The following is a 24,776-nucleotide window of genomic DNA, read 5'->3' on the forward strand; positions in this document are numbered from 1 at the left end:
GTGGCATGTCTGTAGCCGGTAGACTGCGAGAGCACTCATACTAAAGTATGGTTGATGCGACTAACATAATGAATATACTGAAACTAGAAATATACATTCTTTTATGCAATATAAGGTCTTGATATGTGTGTTGTGACGTGATTTTGTGATAATTCTATAGGGGGGTATTTATGGTTGTTAATGATGGTATGTCTATGTATAACTCTTTGATGATATACCTGTCAACAAGAGCATCATATTTCTTAACCTTCAGTTGACAAAATTCTCGACTGTCTTCATCCTTTTGACTCCTATCTTCCTTTTCTTCTTTTTTTCCAAATGAATATGCATAGTTTTTCGAACTTACTCGTGAGCTAAAAGGGGGAGATAGTCTTGAGATAGTTTAGAATCCAGCCTTTCATTGCCTTGTGCACGAGCCTTTTTAGTCTCGACCTCGGCAACAAAAAAAACGACGTGCTTGCTTGCTTTCAAGGTTAAGCTTCCTCGAGTGGCTGGTAAAGAGAGCATCTTTGAAACCCCGACGATATCGATACTTTGACTATTACTGTAATTTTATCAAGGTCCTTGGACAAACTTCCTAAGGCCGTGCATGCATCTTGGTGTTTGTTTTTGAGGAATAATACCTAGGTGGCTTTATCTATCGACTTGAGATAGATTTACCTTGAGGTTCTATTATCGGATTTCTTTCCTGGGATTCCTGCGCCAATCTCAAGACTTAAGCTTCTTCGAGCTTCAAATCTCACAAATCACATCGTATCATATCATATCCTATCCTTCACATCCCACTCGCAAACATGTCGCGGTCACCCACCAAGCGAATCCTCACCGAACTCTCCGCCTACAACAGCTCCCCTCCCTCCCCCACCCAAACGGGCATCGTCTCTCTCGCTCCCTCCCCTTCCTCTATCCTCTCCCTCTCCGCCATCCTGCAATGTCCATCCTCTTCCCCCCCTTCCCTCGGCTACCTCGGCGGCCGCTGGCTCCTCTCCATCGCTCTCCCAACTAACTATCCCATCGGCGCCCCAATCATCAGATTCGTAACCAAAATCTGCCATCCGAATGTGAAATGGGAGACTGGGGAAATTTGCCTGGATGTCCTGGGAGAGAAGTGGACACCGGTGTTGGGGGTCGTGGGCGCGTTGGAGTCGATTGCGTCGTTGGTTGCCGGGGGAGGCGATGAGACGAGTCCGTTGAATGTGGATATTGCGAAGTTGAAGGGGATGGGGGATGTAGTGGGCGCGAGGGCGTTGGTGGGATGGTGGTGTGCGGAGGAGAGGTTTGAGGGGGGGTTGGAGTAGAGGGTGGAGGGAGGAGGGAATTGGTGTGCGACGTTGAATGCGCGTACTTGGTGATGGGTGGTTTACGGGGTCTCTCCAATATCTCCCGATACGAAATATCTTTCACGAAACAATGAGTTCTCAATCGATTTAGAACGTACTAGCATTACATTACATTACATCGCATTGTATTACATTGCATCAATCGCGGATTCTATCAAGCGCTACCTTATACACATATCAGAGACATACACGAGAGACTACGAGAATGGATGAATACTTCGGATGGATACAGTAATTGGAGTTCGTTTACTCATATTAGCACGGCGTTTGGGATTCCATATATATTGGGGATTTATTTTATTTTATTTTATTCGTTTGGAAAGAGATGCAGATGAGATGGATGGATGGATGGATGTTACAGCATGCATACATACACTACACGAAGTTAAGAGAGATATAAGAGAGGGTGGGAAAGTTACGAAGTTTCTTGTATATACATACTATGGAGGGGTGGTTCGTGAGTTTTGAGAGTAGGCTAGGGTATATTATGTGCTTATATACCTATTCATCTATACAGTGAGGAATGATAATAAAGAGAGTTTTCTTCGCCTCAACTTTATTCTAGCTACCTGGTTGTGTTTTTGCTCATGGGTTTTAGGCCATGTTAGAGATGCTGTGGTTATAAGTATGATTACAATGTAGGCCGAGATATGAAGGCTTAAGTGGGACTTTGTTCCTTTCTTCTATGTAAGTTTATATAGAGAGAGAAAATCAAGGAATAGTCCCTCTCATTCTCTCTCTTTCTCTCCTTTTCTCACTTTTTCTGTTTCTCTTTCCCGTTTCTCTTTCCCTTTCCCATTTTACTACTACAAATAGCTGGAGTGTATAAATATCCTCGCTTGCCACAAAAGTTTGTCGGGTGTGTATTGACGTAATGCATATTTATGACGAGATGAGATTTTTGTGTATGGCGAGAATCGGGATAGATGAGATGAGATGAGGTGATATGATATGACAACGCAGAATGAGATGTTTGGGGGTATCTGTTTTTTGCACATTTTGGGGGAGTTGGATTTGTTGGGTGCTTGATTAATTGGCTGAGGGAGGGAGGGGTTAGAGGGAGGAAGAAGAGGAGTTGGGGTTTGGGCTGTGTTGAGGACGGTGATTCTTTTTGGAAGGGGTAGAGAGAGTCATGAGTTTGTCATTTGTTGTACTGGGTTTTTGGAGTCAGAGGGGAGTGAGTAGTCATTCAGAAGACAAATCGCCCTCTTAAGGCTGTGAGAATCTACACCCATGAGGAATTGAGAGATACCATCAACATCGTCAAAGTTCACAGTAGATTTATTCAACCCTTGACTATCCACAAGTTGTACAAATCTTTCCTCCTCTTGCTTCCAAAGACATGCTTTTCAGTATCGTTAACTCACGCCCCAAACTCGCAAATACGAAAATCGCTATATGATTAGCGACCAGTGCTTTGCTCCTCCCTCTTTCTTCATCGACTTATCTATTTAGACTCTAGAAATTTGCATCATGCATTCGGGTTTTTACTCACAACTTACAAGACGATACCATCATTTCATCGTCAATCACACTTCACAACTTCAATAACACACCAGGTAACCCCTCATCATCTATCTCCACCCATCACATCACATATCAACCCCCCCTCCCCCTGATTCTGAACCCCTAATTTCAAATATTTTCTAATCTCAAAATAAATAGCAGTATATCGATAATGGGAGTAGGACCAATTATTGGTATTACAGTTATTGCAGTGTTGCTTGTGGGCTTGGGAGTTGTTGTTTTGTGGAGTAGGTATGATTCGAAGAAATGAGGGGAATGGGGGTGGATGGTTGGGGTTGAAACTGGGGATGGAGAGGGAGTTGGAGTTGGAGAGGTAGGGGATGAGGGTTAGCGCTGAGAGGACGGGGTTGGGATACTGGATAGGGAAAGCGGGATGGATAGGTAGGGGGATGAAAATGGATTGGCGGGAAGAAACTTGGTGAGGAATGAGTTGTGTATCTCTTTGGCGAGGCATATTGTGGGTATAGCAGTTGTCTGTTTTGGCAAGTAGCTGAAGTCGAAGGTCAGATTTGGATTTGGATTTGGATTGGATTTTAATGGCTATGTCGTTGATGTTATTAGAGTGGAATACAAGGGAATTGAGTTACAGATCTATGGTTTCGAGTCTGTGAGAAAATCATTGTGATGAAGTATCTATGAAAAGGTTTTGTATGTCGAAAAGGGTCATATTTTTCTCCCCGTCATATACGAGACTGTTCTGATGTTATTGGGTCTATGATCATATAACCTTGAGAGACTTCTCAGAGCAGAGATTCGTAGAGCTGCTACCTACATCCCGAGGTTTAATCCCACATCTATGAGCTCTGAAAATCCCTTTTTAGCGCATATGCCTATGTCTGCAGTGAATGAGGTGACTAATTAGACACTCAAATATAGTGATACAAGAGTCATTTTTATGACTGATCGCATTGTTCTCCGAGTCACTCCGAGTTCAAGTCAGAGGACTGGTGCCCGGTTGTTCTGGCAGTATATATTTGAAGGAGCTTGAAAGGAACTCAAAAGATCTTAGCTACAACTATCTTCTAAAGCTCAAATCAGATTCTTTGATCGAGATCCAAAGCTCCTAATATTTTTACTCTTTTTACTTGCAACTACGAAATCTCAATATTCATCACTTGACGCATTCGCTTTTCAACGTGAGAAGATCTCAATTACAACACACCAACACACATACACACATACATCGCGTCGTTTATAGACTTGATTTAAATCAAAATTATCGCATCATAAACGCATTTTAGGTATGTATTCGCTTTATGTATGAACTGCGGATACTACTAACCTGAAGAATAGCACAGTATCGATAATGGATTACATGATGATTGGTATTGCATCAGCGGCGTTAGTACTGGTTGTCGTCATTGGTGCTGTTTGGTATCATAGTCGTGGAAAGAAGAAGCTTGTGGCTGCGGGATAATCAAGGTGTTGATGGGGATTTGGGGTGGAGGAGGGTGGTTTTCTTGAGCCTTATGGATGAATAGTGGTGTGGTCGACGGTTAGACAACGCGGAGAGGAAGAAATAATTGGATGGGTGGATGGGTGAATAGGTGAATAGGGATGAAGCAATAGCTAGAGAGTGTGGGAAACTTTTGGGTGTTTTGGTTTTGGGTTGATAATATAGGGACAGGAAGATTTTTAGCGAGTGCTCAGAGTTCGACTACTTGCCTACGTTGCCGTTGAATTTTTGGAAATGGATTTTTAGTTCTTTATACTCAAGTCTCGAATACAAAGGATAGAAGTCTGTGTGATTCTCGATTTGTGTGGAGTTGATGAAGTGAATGGGGTGACTACTTGGGGATGGTAATACATTCAGAGTAATTTCTATGACTGGTTCACGTCTGGGTAAGAATATTAGTTATGTTTATTATGGTAGCTGGATTTATTAAGGTGATAGTCTCTGTAGAGATATTACAATGACACTCAAAGATCAAATCCGATTCAATAAATATTCGAGTTTCAAAGGAATCTCTAGTCCTGGACTATTATCTTCGAAAGCACCTCACAGAACTTCATCTTCCCGAGTCTCAAGCCACTACGCATCAGATTGCCATCCTCAAAGTACTCATCCTCTCATTCATTTCAAAAGATCTGAACTTCGCTGCGCAGCATAGTCGCCGTACCTTTATCTCTCATTACATACACAGCGTACCCTAAGTGTACCATCCACTCCCTGTCATATCCATCACATATTCTCAACTTACAGCTTTTCTAACCTCTAAACCAGCAAAATATCACATCACCAGCCAGTCAACAATGCCTTTGGGGACAGTATCCATTGTTGCTCTATCATCACTTGCAGTGATCGGCCTATCTGTCGGCGTTTTTGGGGTTTGGATACAGGTCAAGAAAAAGCGAGAGGGTGAAAAAGCGCGGAGGGCGCGAGAGCAAGTTCCGAGGATGAATGTTGACGAAGCTGGAGGTCTTTTTGTTTCTAGCTTGCATTGTGTAGGAAACCAGTAAAGTCAGACCTAGGCGAGCACGAATTATTTGTCCCATTGGAGCTAGTTATTATCAATTACAAGATTTCGGGTAGTTTGGTAATTACTAGGCTTTTGTACTCTTGATACCAGTGTTGGAGGGGTTTATTATCTGCAGCTGAAGAATAGTTCTGCATACCAAAGGCGTTGAACTTATCAGGATAAAATCATTATGTATTTATTCATGCTGGAATGGGACTATTGCAAGACACATGTGAGTGAGGACCGATATGCTAAATTGCATTGTCATATTTCTAAGTCGCTATCCATCTTGATTGCTATTTAAGTGGATTGGGTCGAGCAATGGTGGTGAGTTTCGAGTCACAAGTCACAAGTATGACTGAATTCGTTCCCGATATAGACAATTCTTGACTCGACAAGAAGTCATCGAAGAACTAACAATAGAATGTTACCTCTGACTCCAGCTTCTTTAAATTTCTTAAAGTTCTAATCTGGAGTTCACATAAATACCACACATAGAACTTACAGTACTCACCAATACTCACCCCGGCTTTCCTCGTTATCTGATCAACATTCTTGAGCTCGAAGATCAACATGGAATTCTTTATAGTTCTTCTAGCTCTTCTTGCTCACTATGACAGACATCGGATTCCACGGTTGCCAGAGTTCAGAATCAAGGCATCTAGACATTGTTCGCTACGAGTCTTCTCAAGTCTCTCCGCTGATTACGACGTTAAGACCTTTCTCGAATCAATCTCATCAACAATATCTACCTCTTTAATCACTTGAAAGCGATTGGAATCACACCCGATATCAACAATTTAGTATCGTGTTATCAATTTCAAGTATATCCTCCCACAATTTCAAGTCAAAATCCAATACAATACTAACATAACAACAGTGAGATGAACGGGTTTATTATAGTCGTGCTGACACTATTGGTACTTTTGCTTGGCTCTGTTTTGGTCTACTATACTGCATGCATGGAAGTCATTAAAGAAGAGATTGGCGAAAAGAAAGGAGGTTTCGACCTTGCCGACTACGAATCATTTATAGTTCGGTAGTGGATTTTGTTATCGAGTTTTCAATCTCTCATGTTGCGAATTTCGAGAGTTAGTTTACTTTTCTTAGGGAGAAAAATTGATGAAATGGTAGGATAGGGTTGACAATCTTTTGTATTTGTAAATCTGGCGAGGGGGGGGAATGTGATATGTGGTTTGAAATAGTCCCTCAATACTAGGAGCGTTGATGTTGACAAATTGTACTCATCTTACTGTTTTCATTTTAAAGTGATAGAAATGACCGACAACAGAGAAAGATATCCCAGAGAGAGTAACGAGTGTAACTGACATAGTTCGTTTTGAATTTTTGAGTCAAAAGCGATAGCGATTGAGGACTCACCAGGAAAGTAATACCTTTGAGTTCTTTTTCAGGACTACCTGGAAGATGTCGATACACATCAAACCAATCCAATCTGGCATCGTTACATTGTATTTGAGAACCTTTGGATGTTAATTGAGATTGTGATATTCGCTGGCAATATTCTACCACTTATCCTATAGACCTCTTCGTCAAAGCACAGATTTTCACCTCGCGAATCTAACATCCAAACCATGGCTCACCGGGAGGTGCTTCAATCACAATCCTTGATACCATGCGCCAAGCCCCAAACTTACAGCCATCTCCACTCTCATCCTGTAGGATTCCAGCCATCTATCTACAAGGGCAAGGATTAACATCATTTTCTTCAAGAACTTCGTGTTTCACGAAATGTATCATCATGCCACTTATCCAATTGATGACTTCTCACGATGTACCATCTCTTCAAAAGGACGAAGTGCTGACCCCAGATTATGCTGTGTCTCCCACAATATTACAGAAACGTAATTTCATGTTACTCATTCAATATAACTTGTAGGTAATAACGAAAGTTAATCACGCGCGCATAGAATAGAAATAGTGCTGACTACAAACCTCTCCCATTTGCTGACCTTGGCATGGCGCAGTGAAGCTTATTAACGCAGGTTCATTCTTCATAATAGAGGCCGGAACGAACACGAAGAATCATATGTTGTTTTTCATATTTTCATCGTTCTTTACGGTTGGTAAGGTTATCCAACATGTTGTATCAAATTTATATTTCTGTGTTGCTTTCTCTCATGGCATCCGCATCCGCTTATTGGATACAATTCAATGCCGAGTCTAGATGCGCCAGTAAAGAAACTCTGCGGTCATGGAGCGGATCAACAAATAGAGGATGCCAGGCACGCTTCTCCAAAACAGCCAATTCGGTATTCGTCATGAATACTGGCACATCAGATGATAACACAGTGGTTGTTTTTTATTCCTCGCAAGACTGTAATCCCGAAAGTGCCATTGCACGGGTCGAAAGTGGATGTGTTGAAATTGAAAGCGAAAATCTTGGAACCAAATATCATTCATTCAACGTGATTCGAACGTTTGATTCGGCAAGGATTACGCCGGTCTCGAAGAATGAGTTTGGGTTTCAACATGGTGGAATAAAGCTCTATAAAGGTGTGGAGTACCGGTGGTTGAAGCAGCTTGATGGATCATTTCGAGGAGTGTTTCCGGAGGAATGGGATGATGCTATTTTGAAGCAAAGAAAAATAACCACTTCTGTGAGCTGAGAAATTGGTTATAAGGAGATTGGAGCAGTGTGTGACGAACCCAGGCATCTTCGAAACGATAGCTTCTGGAAATCATTCCCTGACAGAAAGCATGCTTCCAACATGACGAGCATTGATCATGTGAGAAGCACCTCGATTACCAGCCAGCCTACTATTGAGTATAGGCGTGTCATATCAGTGCACACGCTGAGGGGGAGACAGGAAAGTCATCGCTGAAGTGTTTACTCCAGAGGCCTGCAAAATGGATGAGTAAAATTGAAGGCCAGAGAAGAGACATTCAAGAGCATGGTTTCGAGAGTGCGAGTACTGAGTAATGATTAGAAGATTAATCTCCAGCCGTCTTTTCAACCAGAAATGCCTCTAAGAATACCTACCCATTGTAGGTGCCCTACTGGAAGTATGTCAGGGCGGAGCTCCTTTCGAGCTTTGAGACGTTACATCTGCGAATTCTCAAGCATACTTCCTAAGCCAAAGATGCGGGACTCAGAAATCATTCGACGAGAGATTGCGAGGTTCCAGTCGCCCGTGAAGAACTACGACCTATTAAGAGTGTTTTTCGTGTAGATGCGAACCTAGTTGATGGTTATTGGCCGGATTCCTTGAATGGTAGCTTGAAAGAATAGCACTGGACAAACTTGCGAGTACATTCAACAGAGAAACACAACGCATGCGATGACTCTTAAGTTGGAGAATCACCATTGGAAGTAATTAGACAAATAGAAAGGCATGTTACTGCACTCGGAGAATTGACCCATCATATTTGTGGACCTTCAAATGAGGATTCGCGTGTGAATTGCGGTAAATAAGGACAAGATCTCATCTTTTGTCTTCCTATATGCACCAAAACTCCAAATGCTATGCAATGTGATCCCAGATCTCCTTTTACCAGTCTTCGTCATCATCACTCTCAACATTGGGCAGCTTCGAACCTCGAATACCGCCCTTCTCTTGACGCTCTTCTTCTTCATCCTCTGCATCACGTCTCCGCTTCGTAACTCTCATGTCATTATCCTTGATAGCTCCAATTTCAATCAACAGCTTATCGATCTCCGCCATTCCTACTCGCACACCTCCCATAGTCATTAATGTAACCACTTGTTTCACAATATCTCCTTTGTTGTACACCAGTATTGTAGGGCAGTTTCTGTCGGGATAACCTTCAATAGCCATGTCACCCCTCATCTCGCAGAACTTGACCTCCCCAAACTCAACAGCTGCTCTTCTCCACAACTCAGTCAAGACCCTACTTTCCACATTCGTTCCCAATCCACTCGTGAGATTGACCAATACTGGCGAGTCTTGACTTGCATCTGTAACCTCTCTCTGATAATCAGGCTTCGATAAAGGGTATACTGCGCCGTGTTTGGCTTTCTTTGATATAGATGACAATTCTGCCATTCGTTGTTTTTTATATTGTTCGAGAAAGGCATCATCTTCTTCATCTTCAAGAGCGTCTAGCTCATCGAGATCCTTTCCTTCAAGTCGGTTTTCGTGCGCAAGACGACGTCCCTCGAGAATGGCCTCCTCGATAAGGGGCGTGGGGGAAGGAGGTTTCTCGGGAATGATACCCTTGGCTCGCAAAATATCATTCCATTCTGTATCGGCATTTGGATCATCTATAGGAACATTGATTCTCTGATCCATAGGAGCTGCCATGATTGTGAAGGTTGAGGCTGATTTGAGGAATTATTGTATTATGATGATACTTAACCTAAATTTGCTCCAAGACAATTGTATGTGGAATCCACAATCTGCAGCCTGGGCTAGCTCTGAGCAATTGGAGGGGTAGTCGGAGCAAAGATGACCCAAAAGCCGATCCACTTAAAAGCACGAGCTATTTTTACCGGTCGAATTTCGTCTTCACGTGATCGATCTCGGTTAAAAATCTGGCACACTCTAGGGTTTTTAGAATTGGTTCATTTTTCTCCGCTCTTGATACTTACCAGTTCGACCCATCGACAATAGACTGACCTTCGCCCTCTACGTCCAAAAAACTCGAGACTTCGACAAAGACCCGTCAGTCCAATATCCGAATAACAATTTCGATCAAAATACGTCAAGATGGTAAGGAATCACTCAATCAATTATCCCCACATCAACGCATCGATTATGGTTCGAAGGCATGAGGTGGAATTGTATAATGGCACACGACATTCACACGACAATCACGAGGAGGAGAACAAGCTTGAAATGGATTGGAAAATGTTATTTGTTCGCCTTTGGATTGGCTCGAATTGCTGGAATGGATGCATTGATGATGGAATTTGATGGTTGATATTGGATGAGGTCAATGGCTAATCAGAATTTGCCACCTAGGTTCTCGCAATCGATCTCCTCAACCCATCCCCAGCTGCTGAGGCACGCAAGCACAAGCTCAAGGTATGCGACAACACCTTTCACTAAATCTTCGACTCGGTTCAGAATTGGCAGAAGCTAATATTTTTTGCCACTCTAGCAACTTGTCCCAGCCCCAAGATCCTTCTTCATGGATGTTAAGTGCCCAGGATGCTTCACCATCACCACTGTCTTCAGCCACGCCCAAACCGTTGTCATCTGCGCTGGATGCTCAACTGTTCTCTGCCAACCAACAGGTGGTAAGGCTCGTTTGACTGAGGGCTGCTCTTTCAGAAGAAAGTAGATCAGATATATTCTTGCTACTTTTCTTTTGGCTTCGTCTTTTCGGTTAATGGCAATGGCTCAATGAGGGTTTAGACATGGCTCTAGTTTTCGATACGCAATTTGATGGATAGAAGATGGACCTCACCCAAAATTCCTTGCGAAAGATCGATGCAACAAGCAGCAGAGGGGCGTTTGGGAAAATCCGGATATCTTGCATCAAATCAAAAACGATTCCCTCATAAAATTTGATTTATTTTCGTGTGTACGAGTCGTTTGTGATATGATTGATCGCGAACGTAAATACCTCCATTGGTGGATATGAACGGCAGGAAATGACGATTCTACGAATATTCACGATGATAGAACGACCTGGAGTTGCGAGAACTTGGATTGTCTCTTGAGGGCCTCGACATATTCTCAATGGACATGGAGCTTGTGCTATATCAATCAACGATGATTCCACATTCCCTTTTCAATGCCCATTCCGTGAATAGTGTATGACTACCGATTTACTTTGTTGTGATGGATAGTTCGCAAGCGCGTCTGTCCAGATAAACCTTTTTCTGACTTGCCTGGCCATTTTCCGGATTCTTTCTTTTTATATGTTGAAGTGATATATCAAGATTGTGAACTCTTAAACACCGGATAGTTTCAGCGACTCCATGCAACCTGGAAAGGCAGCTTACTCCCAATACACACATTTCAGCATGTCGCTACTTATGACTTTTAGGAAGGATTCTCCACGTCGAAATTGCTGTATGAGTTACGTCTCTTCCCGCTAAGTTGACAATACAGTGAAGTCATCCAATCGATGATGATTTTCTCGGCTTGGCCTATTCTTTCCTTGGACGAAAAACAGAAGCTCAAATCAATTCTACTATATTCCTTCAAGTTTCATTCGGTTGTTCCCTTCTAAGTTAAGGCAATTATGGTTGAGTAAGTGTAATGGGCTAATGTGGAAAGTATATCTTTGCTCAACGACCCTCGACGAATCAAATAGGATTTCATCTCATCTTCCGCCATCGACATGGCTAGGCAAAGCGACTCAGTTTGGCGGATCAACACTACACTTTGCCAAAAAAAAAATAAGATTCTGCCCTCATGCCCCCCCTTGAGTGAATATCTATAAAGCTTTCGATCCAGTGAAATTGCGATATGTACCCTTGATAGGTATTCACTGCATCGAAGGAGTCAAAGCTTGCTTAAAGGAACTTCTTCCAGCACAGCTTCTTACCATTATTTCTTTTATTTATCCTCAGCGCCCTTTCCTAGATCTCATTCCGTCCACCGCGAAAATCATGGAAAAAATTATTGAATCTCATGATCCTACCCCGACCGACACTGTCATGGACGATGGTATCCAATCTCAACTTCCAATCTTACACGACAATCATCATATCCACCTAGAACGTCTCGCAGTATTCCTGGCATTTAGAGAAGGTTTTGCGCAAACAGCGAAGGCAACAAGAAGGTCATTCCACGGCAACGAGAAGAAAATTTTCAACAGAAGGCGAGAATTCTTCGAACACTTGATTAGCAAACCAGAGGTTTCATTGCAGCTGCACCGAATGAAAAAGAAGAGTATTATCGCAGCCGCCGAATTCTTGTTTAGGACTGGTCGTCTCTCACCAAATTCGACAATGAATAAACGCTTTGCACATCTCTCTGCAGAACAGATACAGAGTGCCGAGTCGAGGGCTTCTGTTTCTCTTCCTTCATGTGCGTACTATTGTCGATCTGCCTGCGAATGTTGCAATGAATAATTACTGATAAATTTATGTTCTAGTGAAAAAGAGGATAGTGGCAATGGTGGAGTTCGAACCTGTATCAACGAGGACTCGATCGAACTGTGAGCGCTGTCAAACATCGAAGATCACCAGTGACGAATCTCAACTCTCTAATGAGTTGGAAAAAATGTATTTGTGTGCTGGGGGACATACATCCACTTTGGATGGAGAAAATGGTGGCGCAGACTCGGCGGGAAATGATGACGATGAAATGGAGATGAACTAGTGTGTAGTCGTTAATGTGCGCTTGCAAATGCTGATACAAGATTCCTGTTTATTTGTGCCTTCAATAAAATGACAATACCTGATTTCTCTTGCATTTTGTTCTATAAAAAAGGTTCTAGGTGAATCTTTGCTGCGTGAGTCATGTGCCTGTTCGGAGGTAGTTATCAGCCTTAGAGGCCAACACGAGGCAGGTCAGTGTCTTGTCATATTCATTGCATTCATCTTGACGGCGAATTTTGATATCAAGACAACACTACCCAGAGAAGTGAATTCGACCACCTCTCGTAAAACCGCCGTAGTTGGAGAGAAATATACTAATGGTGGTTCTAATTTAGCGAGCTAGCATGGGTTATGTCTCGATCCTGGGAGTTGGGCTGAGGGAGTAGTCAGCGCTTGGTTCTGCAGAACAAAACTCCGCTTCCAACATCTTCTGAAGCTTTTCAAAAGCTAAAACCGTTTTCCATATCAAAATCTTCTCATTCTATTTATCAAAATGAAGCACCACTGTTAAACAATATTAAGTCAAGTCATAGTTTCGGACCTCCAAAGACTGCATATCTCCAGCGTGAACAGGTACTATAAATAGGCGTTGCTGTTACCGTAAACAGCCTGTGAGATGATCACTTCCTGACAGCGACCCCTCATCGCTTAGTAACTCTACATTCTAGACCTATAAATGATGGTGACAGACAGTCTGACAGTTTCCCTGTTGTAGTGATTACCAAAGTCGCTTCGGCGGCTTTCCATTCCCGTGGGCAGCGGCCCCAGACTACAGTCGGCATCTTTGGGCGTAGCGATTGGGCGTAGATCCGGACCTTCGGGTCCGGGGAGTTTTGCTCCAGAAAAATAATTCATTTATCTATGTTTTTGCTCTTTTACTTTTTGTTCCCCACTTAAAGTCTTTGAAGAGTAAGCGAACTTGGTGTATTGATGAGTTTCTACGCCGGTCTTCTGCCGCTTGAGGTTATGAAAATGGCGAGAATCTCAGGAACTGTACATACATAACAATAAATTGAAGCCACTCCAGGTAAGGTGACGTAAAGTGTTGTGATGTCAACCTTATCATTGATGCGATTTCTATCGCTCAGGAATTCTCTCGCGAAGTGATTCAAGAGGTACGATTCGGATATGCAAAGGTGTGGATCACGTAGTGATAAGAAGTCAGTCATTATACAATGTGTTGTCTGGGGTATCATTTACAATGGAGACCTGTCTCCTACAGCCATAATCTTTTACCAAAAAATTATTCACGCACACTGTTCAGTCCTTTTCCAGTCATAAACTTCGTGAAGGTCCTGCACACCACGTCCCACACGGGCATCCCGTGAGCTTCTTGATCCACATGTATGCACGTTCTTCCACCAAGCTGCTTTTTTTATCTGGCGGTTCCATCTTAAATAGTTGAACCCTCTTGATTGAATGAAAATCTTCAGCAAACAAATCCTTCGCAGACTGGAGCTTCCCGTCAGGATAACGGCAGCCAGCTTTGTCGAAATCATGATTATCACATTGAGGCTCAACTGACTTCATGATAGATTGGACACTGCTCATCGTCACGATCCTTTGCAATGGAATCTCTAGGTTTCCCCAATTCTGGTCTAATATCGCTTTCCAGATACCTCCAAGGAATGTGAAAGATTGATGAAATCTCCTCATGATCACCACCGGCGAAAGCAGAGTCTCCGGATCTTTATCAACGTCTTCAAAAAGATCCTTGGTTGAGACAAGGTCTTCCCAATACATCTCAAACCAGTCCAGGGAGTCTGATTGCTCTTCGAGAAATTTCCAAAGATAATTGGTGTAATCGATGACATCGTTATAAGCATTGCAAAATATTTGGTGGAACATTGTAATTTTTTCGATATCGTATTCTTCTAACTTTGTCGTTTCAGTCAGGATCCTTTTTCTTACATTTAATTCTTCAGACATGGATATTGGAGGAGGCGCTTCTGAGTCTGCGAGCGAATTTTCAGTTTAAGAGTCTCCGTGGTGGGATGAGAGCAGAGGGATAAGCTACATACCATCATCTATGACAACTTCGACGCATTCCCAAGGATACTCATTGGCCACATGAGGAGGTTCCGGCTCTTTGCTGGGCGGATCCGAAACCTCGACTCGTGCAATCGCTTTCCCCTTTTCTTCCGTCTTTCCATCGAGTCTGCGAGTACAACACCATCAGTTTTTTTCTCATGTGAGACCATAAAGCCTTGCATACGTCTGACCTATACCGGGACCAGATTCTATGGCCTCCTCTGTCACACCATTCCAGAGGGTGACGGTCCTTAAATTACTTCGAGCCACTGCAGGCCTCCTTTTCATTCGTTTCTTGAAATTCTTTGGTCCCTCACCGAACCTCAAGTTCCTCTGCAGCTGTTCTCTTCTTGTGCACTTTCTTCCACGCTTCGCTTCTCTCGTATTACCGTTTGGGTTCGCTTTTTTCATATCGCTATTTACGATAGAACTCGTCTTTTCTGAGATTACTTTGTGCGGCAGAAGTAGATGACCAATGATCAGATATCGAGATAGAAACTTTTCATGGCCCGAGAAATAGTCTCTTCCCTTGCAGCAACAGATAAAAAAGAGAGCGCGAGTAAATACAAACAAACACTAATTGTTTTGACTCATCAAACCTGTATTTTCCAGTCGTTTTCCTTCCTCTGCAGAGGAACGACAATCCCCAGTATCTAATGTCGAAAAGTGCGACAAACGGGCTCAAAGGGGTGTAATGCATCCTTGCTAATGCTGCCAAGACGGCTAGACGCATGAGAAATTACGCCATGTGCATGGAGCAGCGATGCCGTTTTGACTCACCGATTATAATTTCTGGGCATTTATAGGCTATCATCTCGATCACTCGACACCTATCGGTAGATAATTAGTGTTGAGTTCCACATACCATTACTCGGTTCATGGATGCGGAGAAAATGACCCGAAAAGGTTAATTGTGCAATTTGAGTTAACGTTGGACTAAATACATGATATAAGGATCAGTAAATGACTCAGAGATGTAATACGGAATTGACAGATAGGTTTAAAAGGTCCGGTGAAACCGCACTCCTCGTGGTGTAGTTCACGTGATAATATGTTGAGCTGCATGGAGGGGGCAGTATGGTACAACGTGAAACGCAAGCGTCTCAACTGCAGATGTATTCTTCTTATACAGATCTATTCTATTCATTTGATCGAAGATGCCCCATTTGAACCAAGACATACCAAGTAGACGAGATTGGAGCCTAGATGATCACACCATCCTCGCGAGTGCAATGCAAATAGAATGAACGTTTTTTCATGCAGAGAGAGAAACCTCCGCAGTCTTTTTGGAACACGTCAAGGAAGATCTGGGCTTTGAGTCTGTAGAGACGGTACATCAATCTCGAATAATTTGCCGGATATTGATTAAGAAGCAATTCGTCTTCGAGTATCAACGTCATCTCACACACAATCGTGCAATGTAAGTTTCTGCGTCAAGAGTTTGAAGTGATGCAAATGTAACTTCTTGAATGAGCGTCGATAAAGTATTCTGCCTGGATGGGAAAGACGATACTTTATGATGGGACTAAGTAAATTATTGTAGCTGGCGAGGTGGTTGCAAAAATAAGTACATCCTTCGATGAGTCAACAGTGACCGTTGTTGTACTGCCATTTGATGATCCAACTCGGGAAGAACTCAAGCCATAGAGGAACAGCAAAGTTCACATTTGCGAGAAGCTTCTGGCGTGTCTGAGAATACAGATTCAGACTGGGCATCATCAGTAAATCCGAAGGTGGGAAATTCAGAAACATCTGTTGTGTTGTTCCAAAATTCGATACTCTCTCCCAAAGAGAGCATTCTCAAGCAATATGACATTGAAACACGAAGATGGATAGTAGAATGTATCACAACTTTACCAAAAGCAGACCGTCACCCTAGGTAAGTAACCTGACAACTATCAGAAGCATAAATCGGCTTTCGGAAATCGCCTCATCAGGAAAAGACGTAGGCACATCAAGCACATAAAGACTACCATGGAATGGTTGGTTAATGCTATCTGGTGTGAGATCACAGTGTTATTATAGCGCTACGGTATTCTCATTTGATATTTCGCTTCAGCAGCCATCCTATATATTTTTGATTAAACGCAGCTATATCAGCTTTCAGGGGTTGTGGCCAAATGGTCTTGGCGTACAACTCTGTCAGTTACAGTTCCCTAACCCGGTGTTGATTGGAATCGGTGAAGCTTGCTCTCTTGCGAGTACGTGGATGATTTTAGTTTCTTGAGTTTATTTTTTTCTATTTTTTTCTTTCGATCATATTTTTGTAGACTATTCAGGTCGTCCTGTAATTATGGAATTGAAAGATATAGATGGGTTTCTATGGATAGGTAATCTTATTTGGATGGGCTAGACATGGTAAAGTGAATACCGATAATGTATCACTTTTTACAAATGTTCACACTGGGGACAAGAGAAAGAGATTCTAACCATGTGATCTCGTTGGTGATGTAGTATGCACACTGAGATAATTGATGAAAACTAAAAAATTTAGCATGTCTTATAAACTGGAGATACATATGGGCAGTGAGAAGCTGGCAGCGCATGAAGTTGTCTGAAAAGGTGAGAAGACAAACGTCGTAAGTCTTTAAATCGACAACTTTTGAAATTTTGGAGTCATTTCTACACATGTAGCATAAATTTAAAGGCTTATCCTGAGAAACTGAATCCAAACACAGATTATAACTACCAATTCGGTCACATTGTCTCCATAGTGTCCATCACCTCATCTTAACCCTTGATCTATCACTTCAATTGTTATACCCAAAACCATCTGGATTTTTATCCCCTCCATCATCCCCAGTGAGGTCAATGATCTCATCTTGTGTGAGATTAATCACCTTCCTTCCTGCAGACCTCCAGTTTCTGTCTCGGGACTTTCGAGCAATGTATTGAGATGTAGTTTGGCACCCTCTGTATAGTTCAGGCCTGACTCTGATTCATCATCACTACCGTGCGAAACTACTGTTTGCCGCGAAAACTTTTGCTTAGAAGACGCCTCTCCGCTTGATGACTTTCCTTGCTCAACTTCACCAATGAAGCTCAAACCATGGCAGCATACGTGAAGTTTGGCATCTATTCTTGTGAAACTTGCATGACAGAGGGAAATGTAGTGTCGTATAAATTGGCAATCTCCTGATAATCTAACACAGAACCTTGAACTGCTTCTTTGGATTTCTTCCACATGAGTTTGATATTGACGATCGGCGAGTTGTAGTCGCGGCCATCAATTCTGGATTGCAAAAGCGTAAGCTTTCACGAACGTGTTCTCGATGAATTTGACCCAACAGGAGAAACTACACGTTGGACAGAAGATAACCTAGAATGCTTCACCATATGAGAGTACTTCCTGCTGCAACCCCCACCCCCCCAGTGAAGTAGCTCTTGGATGATCTCCCAGCGCTCTCGCCGAGCCGCGAGCATCTTGGCACATACAATGTATCATCACGTACAGGATGTTAGCCATTCTGTGTTGAGCGATCCCACAATTCGAAGCAGCAGACAGAAAAGCCTGCGAGACGACAAGCTGTACTACTTACTTCGATGGGAACCCCTGCGCGCCTATGAACTGCCAAATGTCTCACATCTGTAAGTCGCCGATAGAAATAAGAGATACAATCAAACGTGTTTCCACTTTCTAGCTTGCCACTAATCTCATGGCGAAACTGAGTCAAGATGGAGCCCCACAACGTATACTCGACAGCTTCGAGCTGTGTCCAATTGTTCCTTTCCAAATGTTCTGGAAAACACCTGGCGGCGAGACTGAAGAGTGCTTCTTCTAGCAATTGCGGAATGGTGACAAGAATGGGATGTTGAGATCTGATGGGAAAATGTAACGTACAGTCGTAATCCTTTTCATACGCTCCCAGCCTTGGTTTCTCCACGATGACTTCTGAAGATGCAATGTTAGATGCTAGGCTCGGAAGAGAGATACAACTGCGTGAAGGATTGATAGAAGGAAATACGATACATACTATTCCTAAATCTATCCAAATTGACAGCTACTGACTGTGCAGCAGAAGAGAAGCTTGGCTTTTGTAATATTTGCTCGCTCCACTCTCCATGATTGGTAACCTGTCATCATCCGGTTTTGATACATGTCGAGGAACGTGTTGTGACTTGGATACGCCAGCATGGAGTAATTTCTCTCGCAGTCGCGATTTTCTCGATCTGCTGGATGGGCTGTACTCATCAGGCAAGTGTAAAGCGTATTTGTCGAGAAGTCTAGCCAGCGGCGGCAAACCAATCGACGCTCTGAAGCTTTCGGTTTTTGTTTTCTGATCTGTGTAAGCTCGAAAAATATCATCGAGAGGTGAGTTTGGTAGAAACTGGCCCTTCTCCCACAAAGAATCAGCTACATCTTGCACACGATTGATGACCGTTCCATGACCGTTCGGATGAAGATAATCCTTTGTGAAAGATTGAAAACGATGTGCTCTTTGACGCTTTTGCTGACATTTGATGCGTCCAGGACCAGTCAAGTTGTCAAAAAGAGAGCGACAGAGAACAAAGACGGGAAGGTGCGCCTCGTGTCTCCATAGATCCCTATGGAGTCGAGGAACTTCAATCGCTGGGAAGCCCATCTTGAGAACATCAAGGTAAACTGAAACATCGTGTTTCACGGAGGAGAAGGTGGAGAAGGAGATAGTGAAGAAGACAAAGACCTGTTTGCAAGATTTAAACCCCGTTTGAAGGTAAAAATTTCAAGGCACCAGCGAGCTTGATATTCACTCCTGCCACCAATTTCTCATCAAAGTAAGTGAGCCGAGTTGGGAAATGACAGTGAATACCTAGCAGAACTTACTCAATGTGCCTCGATTTGAGCACAGGCATGTCGACCATCGACATTGAGAGGTAAATCCATACCTCTTGTGAGATGCGCTGACAATACGACATAGTGTGAACTTGTAAAAAAGACGGCGACAACGAGCACCACCGCTCCTGACGCGATGCCAACCATGATAATCCCATTTGTATATCGACGTAATAATAACAAGCCAAGCCAAGCACGCAATAAGAACACACCACACAAATATAACACATAAAACCATTTCTCAAAGTACATTAAAGAGATAGGAAGGGATGAACTTTCATCCACAGGAATAGAGTAGCCACCCTACTCCACTATCTCTCATAAGAGGATCTGCATTATTCCCTTCGAATTCAAAAATACAACCATCTATCTATCCACCTATCTCTCTCATTCTCTCCATCTTCTCATCTAAGCCCAAAATCCACAACTGCATCTCTCACAACATCACCCATTCCCTATCTTCAGAATCCCAAATAATCAAGAAATACATACATACGTACATCTACCCCTATCACCCCCATATCACCCTTATCATCCACAGGCAGCAGAACTCTCAAACCTCCACCTCCACTTCCCCTCCCTTTGTTTCCTCCATCCCATTCATACCATCCATACCACCCATCCATACCATCCATCCATACCATCCATCCATCCATACCTCTAAACAAGAAACCTCCAAACAAAACCACCAAACCTACCAAAAAACACCAAAAAAGACAAAAAAAAAGAAAAAAGACAAATCTACCCCCAAAAGAAATATGCAGCATATCCACCCACCCACCTACCCACCCATCAAAATCACTACAAAGGAAACTTATCATCCCTCCCGCCCGTATTACCTCCACCCTTCCTCTCCCTCTCCCTCTTTATGCGAGTAAGCTCTCTCGATGATATATATACATCCAGACCGATCCCTTCTCAATTTGAAAATTGCTCCAAGATCAATGGAATTGATACACCTACCTGTACACTACACATCTTGGCACCAAACTCAAATTCAAACCACGGACTAAAAGAACACCCTCTGACATAATACATCTCATACCTAACCTCTCATACATAAAACCTTGACCAAAACCTTACGTCACATCCTAGAATCACCACATCACAATCACATATCAATACATTCTCTAGACTTTGATTTAGTTGGTTTCATGTTTCATTCAACTATTCTAATAACCTATAGCAAGATACGTATCTACCAAAGTATAAGTACCCAACCAAGGTTCGGTTCCTCCACAACGTATAGGCGCGTGTATGTATAGGCACTTTGATAATCTTCGACCAGTAACTTTGTATGCGAGCTTTAAACAATCTCTAAACTTGAGATCAGTTCACTTCTCCTTGTCTTGCTCTCAACATCAGCTACCCATCCATCCATCATGAAACACAACTAAGCTTTGTAAAAATGAAACGTCAATCAACAAATAAAGAGACCTCCCCAGAAGCTGCTATTCCCATGTGTGGTCACCCCGGTGATCTTCGAAAAAAGTATTTCATCTCGATTGTTGCAAAAATTGTCCCCGGAGATACGTTGTCAAAGAAATGCAACATCCCTTCAGATTGACATGTCGAGTGCCAATCACCCCCTCATTACCACATCATCCTCATCCCCTCTACCACACACAGTTCCGAATATCATTCAATGAAAAGCAACGATAAAGAAAAGAAAATAATAAAATCCATCGGAACAAAATATCTCAGGAAAACAGGGGGCTTTGCCAATGCAGAGCAATAAATTGAAGAGTTGCATGTTTGACTTGATGTGCCCCTTGTACTCGCTTGTTTCGGGATCATGACGGATTTGATAGATGACACAAGATATATTTCGAAGTGTAGAATCTGATGATTTGATATTGTCGTGCGACTTCGAAAAAAAGGGAAATTATGCCATCGACGTGCCGTTCGATTATTTTGGAGTTCCAATGACGCGCTGCTCATCAAATGATAATTCCCAAAGGAATAATCAAATGTGAGTCATGTGTCATGATGAAAACCAAAGTGCTCGAGCCATTAGGAAAGCCAGTAATCGATCCATGAAAGAAAAAAGAAAGCGGTCCATAAAAGAGATATTTGTTGGAGTGGAGATCGAGCCAAATTCAAGAGTGTGTCAATAAACAAGTCTTGCATGGTCAACGATATTGATTTGGTGGGACTGAGTCAGTCTCAAGTAGCCGAATGTCCATCATCGAAAGAAAGAAAAAACGTCTACATGAGACCATTCACTCCAGGATTTCAAAGACCATTGCCTGGTGGAGGTGGACCGGCAGAGCGTAGGCTAATTTTAGTAACTAAAGCGTCAGCCGTCTATTAGCGTAATGTCCTCTTCGCGGCCAGCGCTATTGAAGCCAAACGCGAAGAACAAAAGAGTTCTATGCAAGAGACAAGTAGAGCATGGGTAGACTTACTAGTGACCGGTTCCTTCTGGAGCTTGTCCTTGCTGCTGAATTGGAGTGACAGTCTTGCGTTGTCTACCCGCAGTGTTTCCCGCAGTTGCTTGAGCACTGGTTTGACCCTCCGCGGCGGTCTTATCACCACCATCTGGTGACTTGATTTGTTGTTGCTGAGCGTTCTTTTGGTACTTGTAGACAGTCCAGTCGAAGACATAGTCATATTGGAAACCTTCACGAACGAAAAGATCACGGAAGATCTTGCGGAGGTAAGAGTAATCTGGCTTGTCATCGAATCGGAGGGAACGAGTGTAATTAAGGTAGATGGCAAACTCATTTGGGAATCCACGGCAAAGGACTTCGGTAGGGGTAGTCATCTTCTTCTCCATGATACGGTCATACTTCTGCTTCTTGGTAGCAGCCTTCAGACCTTGCCATGGGAGAGAACCACGACAGAAGTAGAGCATGACATATCCCAAGGATTCCATGTCATCACGACGGGATTGCTCTAGAATCAATGATTAGCATTGAGAGCAGAGTGGGGTGGAAAATGTGGGGTACGTACCGACACCAAGATGAGTGTTGATGGAGGCATAACGAGCAGTACCAGTCAAGTTCTTGTTCTCACGGTATGGGATGTGGAAGTGAGTCTTGGGGTCTCGGTACTTCTTGGCCAAACCGAAATCAATGACATTGACTTGGTTACCACGCTTGCCAATACCCATGAGGAAGTTGTCAGGCTTGATATCACGATGGATGAAGGATTTGGCGTGAATGTATTCGATGCGGGAGATGAGTTGATCAGCGAGAAGAAGGACGGTCTTCAAGGAGAACTTGCGGTTGCAGAAGTTGAAGAGATCCTCCAAACTGGGTCCGAGAAGGTCAAGAACCATAGCATTGTAATCACATTCGGTACCGAACCAGCGAACGAAAGGAATACCGACGCCTCCAGCGAGGGACTTGTAGACACGAGCCTCATATTCGAGTTGAGGGTGCTTAGCCTTGACCGACTCAAGCTTGATAGCAATCTCTTCACCCGAGATGATGTTGGTACCAAGGTAAATATCACCGAAGGAACCACTCCCGATCTTACGACCAATGCGGTATTTGTTACCCACTCGAAGATCCTAGAGAGAGATGAGAGGTTAGCATTGTGTAGAGATGAAGATATGAGTACCGTCATTAATTGGAGTGATCAAAGACTAAGAGCATGTGCCACACTACTGAGACAAGGCTGTGATATTTACATCCCAAGGTGAGGGATTCCAAACATGCTCCATTTTCAATTTCCAACCGCAGCGTTAGAATTTGAAGAAGAAGAGCAGGAAGAAGGAGAAGAAGAAGAAGAAGAAGGAAAAGACAAGAATGTGTATATGAAGGGCTGGAAAATGGGAGTATAAACCAGAGGGTTTGTTTTCTTAGCACCCACCATAGTAGTCATCTTGAAGTTGAACTATGGACTCAGTGTATCGGAAATTCCGATACCAGAGTCGAAGAGGATGTAATTTATCGAAAGAGGTTGATGGATAATTGATGATGAGGATCCGTCGACTTTTAATGGATTCGAAGAAGGTGGAGGAGGGAGGGAGGTAAGGTTGAAAGAGTCGAGAAAGGATTTGGAAGAATCGACACTAGAGAGAAGTCGTGTCAGATTAGTTGTGGGGTTGAGTTGTGTGTGTGTGTGTTTTTTGTAGTTGAGGAAGTAGGGGAAGCGGTGTGTGTGTGTGTGTGTGTGTGTGTATGTGGGAAAGATGAAGTAGTAGGAGTAGGTACGGTAGATTTGGAAGGAAAGAAGGAAAGAAGGAAAGAAGCGGCTAACGCGAGTACAGTAGAGTAGAGTAGGTAGGTAGAAGACGAAACAGGCGGGTTGGGAATTGGAAAGTGGAAAATGGAAAATGGAAAAATTATCGATTGATCCCCTCCGCGTGAATCAGGATATTTGCATGATTGTGACATGATATTCCCATAATCAATATCCCTCAGATAAGAAAATCAGTGTACGTACCGTGAAATCGATTATCTTGATCCAATCTGGTCGAAAGGATGAAAGATGGAGAATGGAGGGAGGGCGGAAGGGAGTTGAATGGTTTTGAAGTGGTAGTGCTCGTAATGGTGATGGCGGTGGTGAAAGGTAAAAAAAGGTGAAAGGGTCTCGATGTTTTAAGTTTGCTGACTGTAATAATGGTGATAAAAGCAGCAGTAGCAGGTGGTAGGTACGAACTACACAGTGATAATGGATTAGTAGTAGACTTTAAAATGGTAGGACGAATTCGTGGCCTTGTTTGGGTGGCTCGGAAGGGCGTATGATATGGATGGATTGGGTAGTAAGTGAATAAAATAAGAATAAAAATAAAAATAATAAAAATAATAATAATAATAATAAAAAATAATAATAATAACAACAATAATAATGCCTTTGTTGATTAATAAGAGGGACTCAAGGTACCAACCGTATTTATTATCATCTTCTTAGTATGTGTGTTCACAGGTAAATCAATGTAAATCACAGTACCGGTGATGAACAGAATAATAACTCAAAAAGAGATTGAAAATTCATCTCATCTCATTTCGTTGCTTGATTACTTCATTCAATTCTCTTTTTCTCTCCCATCTCAGCATCATTGTGGACAGGTACGCTTGAAGATGATTCCGCCATTGTATCACTTGCCATGAATTTCACTTCAATCATTGTTGTGCCTTTACGCTGGGCAGTACGTAGGTAGGTCTGAGATGATTCCCTAGGGTAATAAAAGAGGGGAGGGGAGAGGGGAGGAAAGAGGAGAAAGAGGCATTTTTACTTTCTTGCTTTCTTGCCTTTTGGCTTTCTTGCTTTCTTGCTTTCTTGATTTCTTGATTTCTTATTTTTCTACTTTGCCTTCCTCCTTACCTTCCTACCTTCCTACCTTCCTACCTTCCTACCTTCCTACCTACCTACCACTTATCATGCTTCCCATCCAA

General features: G+C 42.8%; 8 protein-coding genes across 8 annotated transcripts; 4 read left to right on the forward strand and 4 right to left on the reverse strand.

The window, feature by feature from the left end:
- Positions 1 to 794: 794 nt before the first annotated feature.
- Positions 795 to 1,298, forward strand: Bfra_007242 (putative ubiquitin-conjugating enzyme protein; the record flags this gene model as incomplete). Its single annotated transcript, XM_037337616.1, has 1 exon — positions 795 to 1,298. One exon carries the CDS (start codon positions 795 to 797, stop codon positions 1,296 to 1,298), a length of 504 nt encoding a protein of 167 aa, XP_037186996.1.
- Positions 1,299 to 7,464: 6,166 nt separating this feature from the next.
- Positions 7,465 to 7,953, forward strand: Bfra_007243 (uncharacterized protein; the record flags this gene model as incomplete). The annotated part of the gene is made up of 1 exon (XM_037337617.1): positions 7,465 to 7,953. The coding sequence occupies one exon, from the start codon at positions 7,465 to 7,467 to the stop codon at positions 7,951 to 7,953; it is 489 nt and encodes a 162-aa protein (XP_037186997.1).
- An 882-nt stretch (positions 7,954 to 8,835) lies between these two features.
- Bfra_007244 (putative phosducin family protein) lies at positions 8,836 to 9,609 on the reverse strand (the record flags this gene model as incomplete). Its single annotated transcript, XM_037337618.1, has 1 exon — positions 8,836 to 9,609. One exon carries the CDS (start codon positions 9,607 to 9,609, stop codon positions 8,836 to 8,838), a length of 774 nt encoding a protein of 257 aa, XP_037186998.1.
- Positions 9,610 to 10,062: 453 nt separating this feature from the next.
- On the forward strand, positions 10,063 to 10,992 carry Bfra_007245 (putative 40s ribosomal protein s27 protein; the record flags this gene model as incomplete). Its single annotated transcript, XM_037337619.1, has 3 exons — positions 10,063 to 10,164; positions 10,270 to 10,332; positions 10,409 to 10,992. 3 exons carry the CDS (start codon positions 10,063 to 10,065, stop codon positions 10,589 to 10,591), a joined length of 348 nt encoding a protein of 115 aa, XP_037186999.1. The 3' UTR covers positions 10,592 to 10,992.
- An 878-nt stretch (positions 10,993 to 11,870) lies between these two features.
- Bfra_007246 (uncharacterized protein) lies at positions 11,871 to 12,585 on the forward strand (the record flags this gene model as incomplete). Its single annotated transcript, XM_037337620.1, has 2 exons — positions 11,871 to 12,291; positions 12,359 to 12,585. 2 exons carry the CDS (start codon positions 11,871 to 11,873, stop codon positions 12,583 to 12,585), a joined length of 648 nt encoding a protein of 215 aa, XP_037187000.1.
- A 1,274-nt stretch (positions 12,586 to 13,859) lies between these two features.
- On the reverse strand, positions 13,860 to 15,026 carry Bfra_007247 (uncharacterized protein; the record flags this gene model as incomplete). Its single annotated transcript, XM_037337621.1, has 3 exons — positions 13,860 to 14,539; positions 14,606 to 14,742; positions 14,800 to 15,026. 3 exons carry the CDS (start codon positions 15,024 to 15,026, stop codon positions 13,860 to 13,862), a joined length of 1,044 nt encoding a protein of 347 aa, XP_037187001.1.
- A 2,918-nt stretch (positions 15,027 to 17,944) lies between these two features.
- Bfra_007248 (putative ubiquinol-cytochrome-c reductase cytochrome c1 protein) lies at positions 17,945 to 19,198 on the reverse strand (the record flags this gene model as incomplete). The annotated part of the gene is given in 4 exon segments (XM_037337622.1): positions 17,945 to 18,038; positions 18,068 to 18,141; positions 18,155 to 18,588; positions 18,625 to 19,198. The coding sequence occupies 4 exon segments, from the start codon at positions 19,196 to 19,198 to the stop codon at positions 17,945 to 17,947; spliced, it is 1,176 nt and encodes a 391-aa protein (XP_037187002.1).
- A 2,029-nt stretch (positions 19,199 to 21,227) lies between these two features.
- On the reverse strand, positions 21,228 to 23,259 carry Bfra_007249 (putative casein kinase i protein; the record flags this gene model as incomplete). Its single annotated transcript, XM_037337623.1, has 4 exons — positions 21,228 to 21,706; positions 21,837 to 22,326; positions 22,384 to 22,945; positions 23,248 to 23,259. The coding sequence occupies 4 exons, from the start codon at positions 23,257 to 23,259 to the stop codon at positions 21,664 to 21,666; spliced, it is 1,107 nt and encodes a 368-aa protein (XP_037187003.1). The 3' UTR covers positions 21,228 to 21,663.
- Between the last annotated feature and the right edge of the window lie 1,517 nt (positions 23,260 to 24,776).

Source organism: Botrytis fragariae (assembly GCF_013461495.1).
Source record: "Botrytis fragariae strain BVB16 chromosome Unknown tig00000795, whole genome shotgun sequence".
NCBI classification, from domain to species: Eukaryota; Fungi; Ascomycota; class Leotiomycetes; order Helotiales; family Sclerotiniaceae; genus Botrytis; species Botrytis fragariae.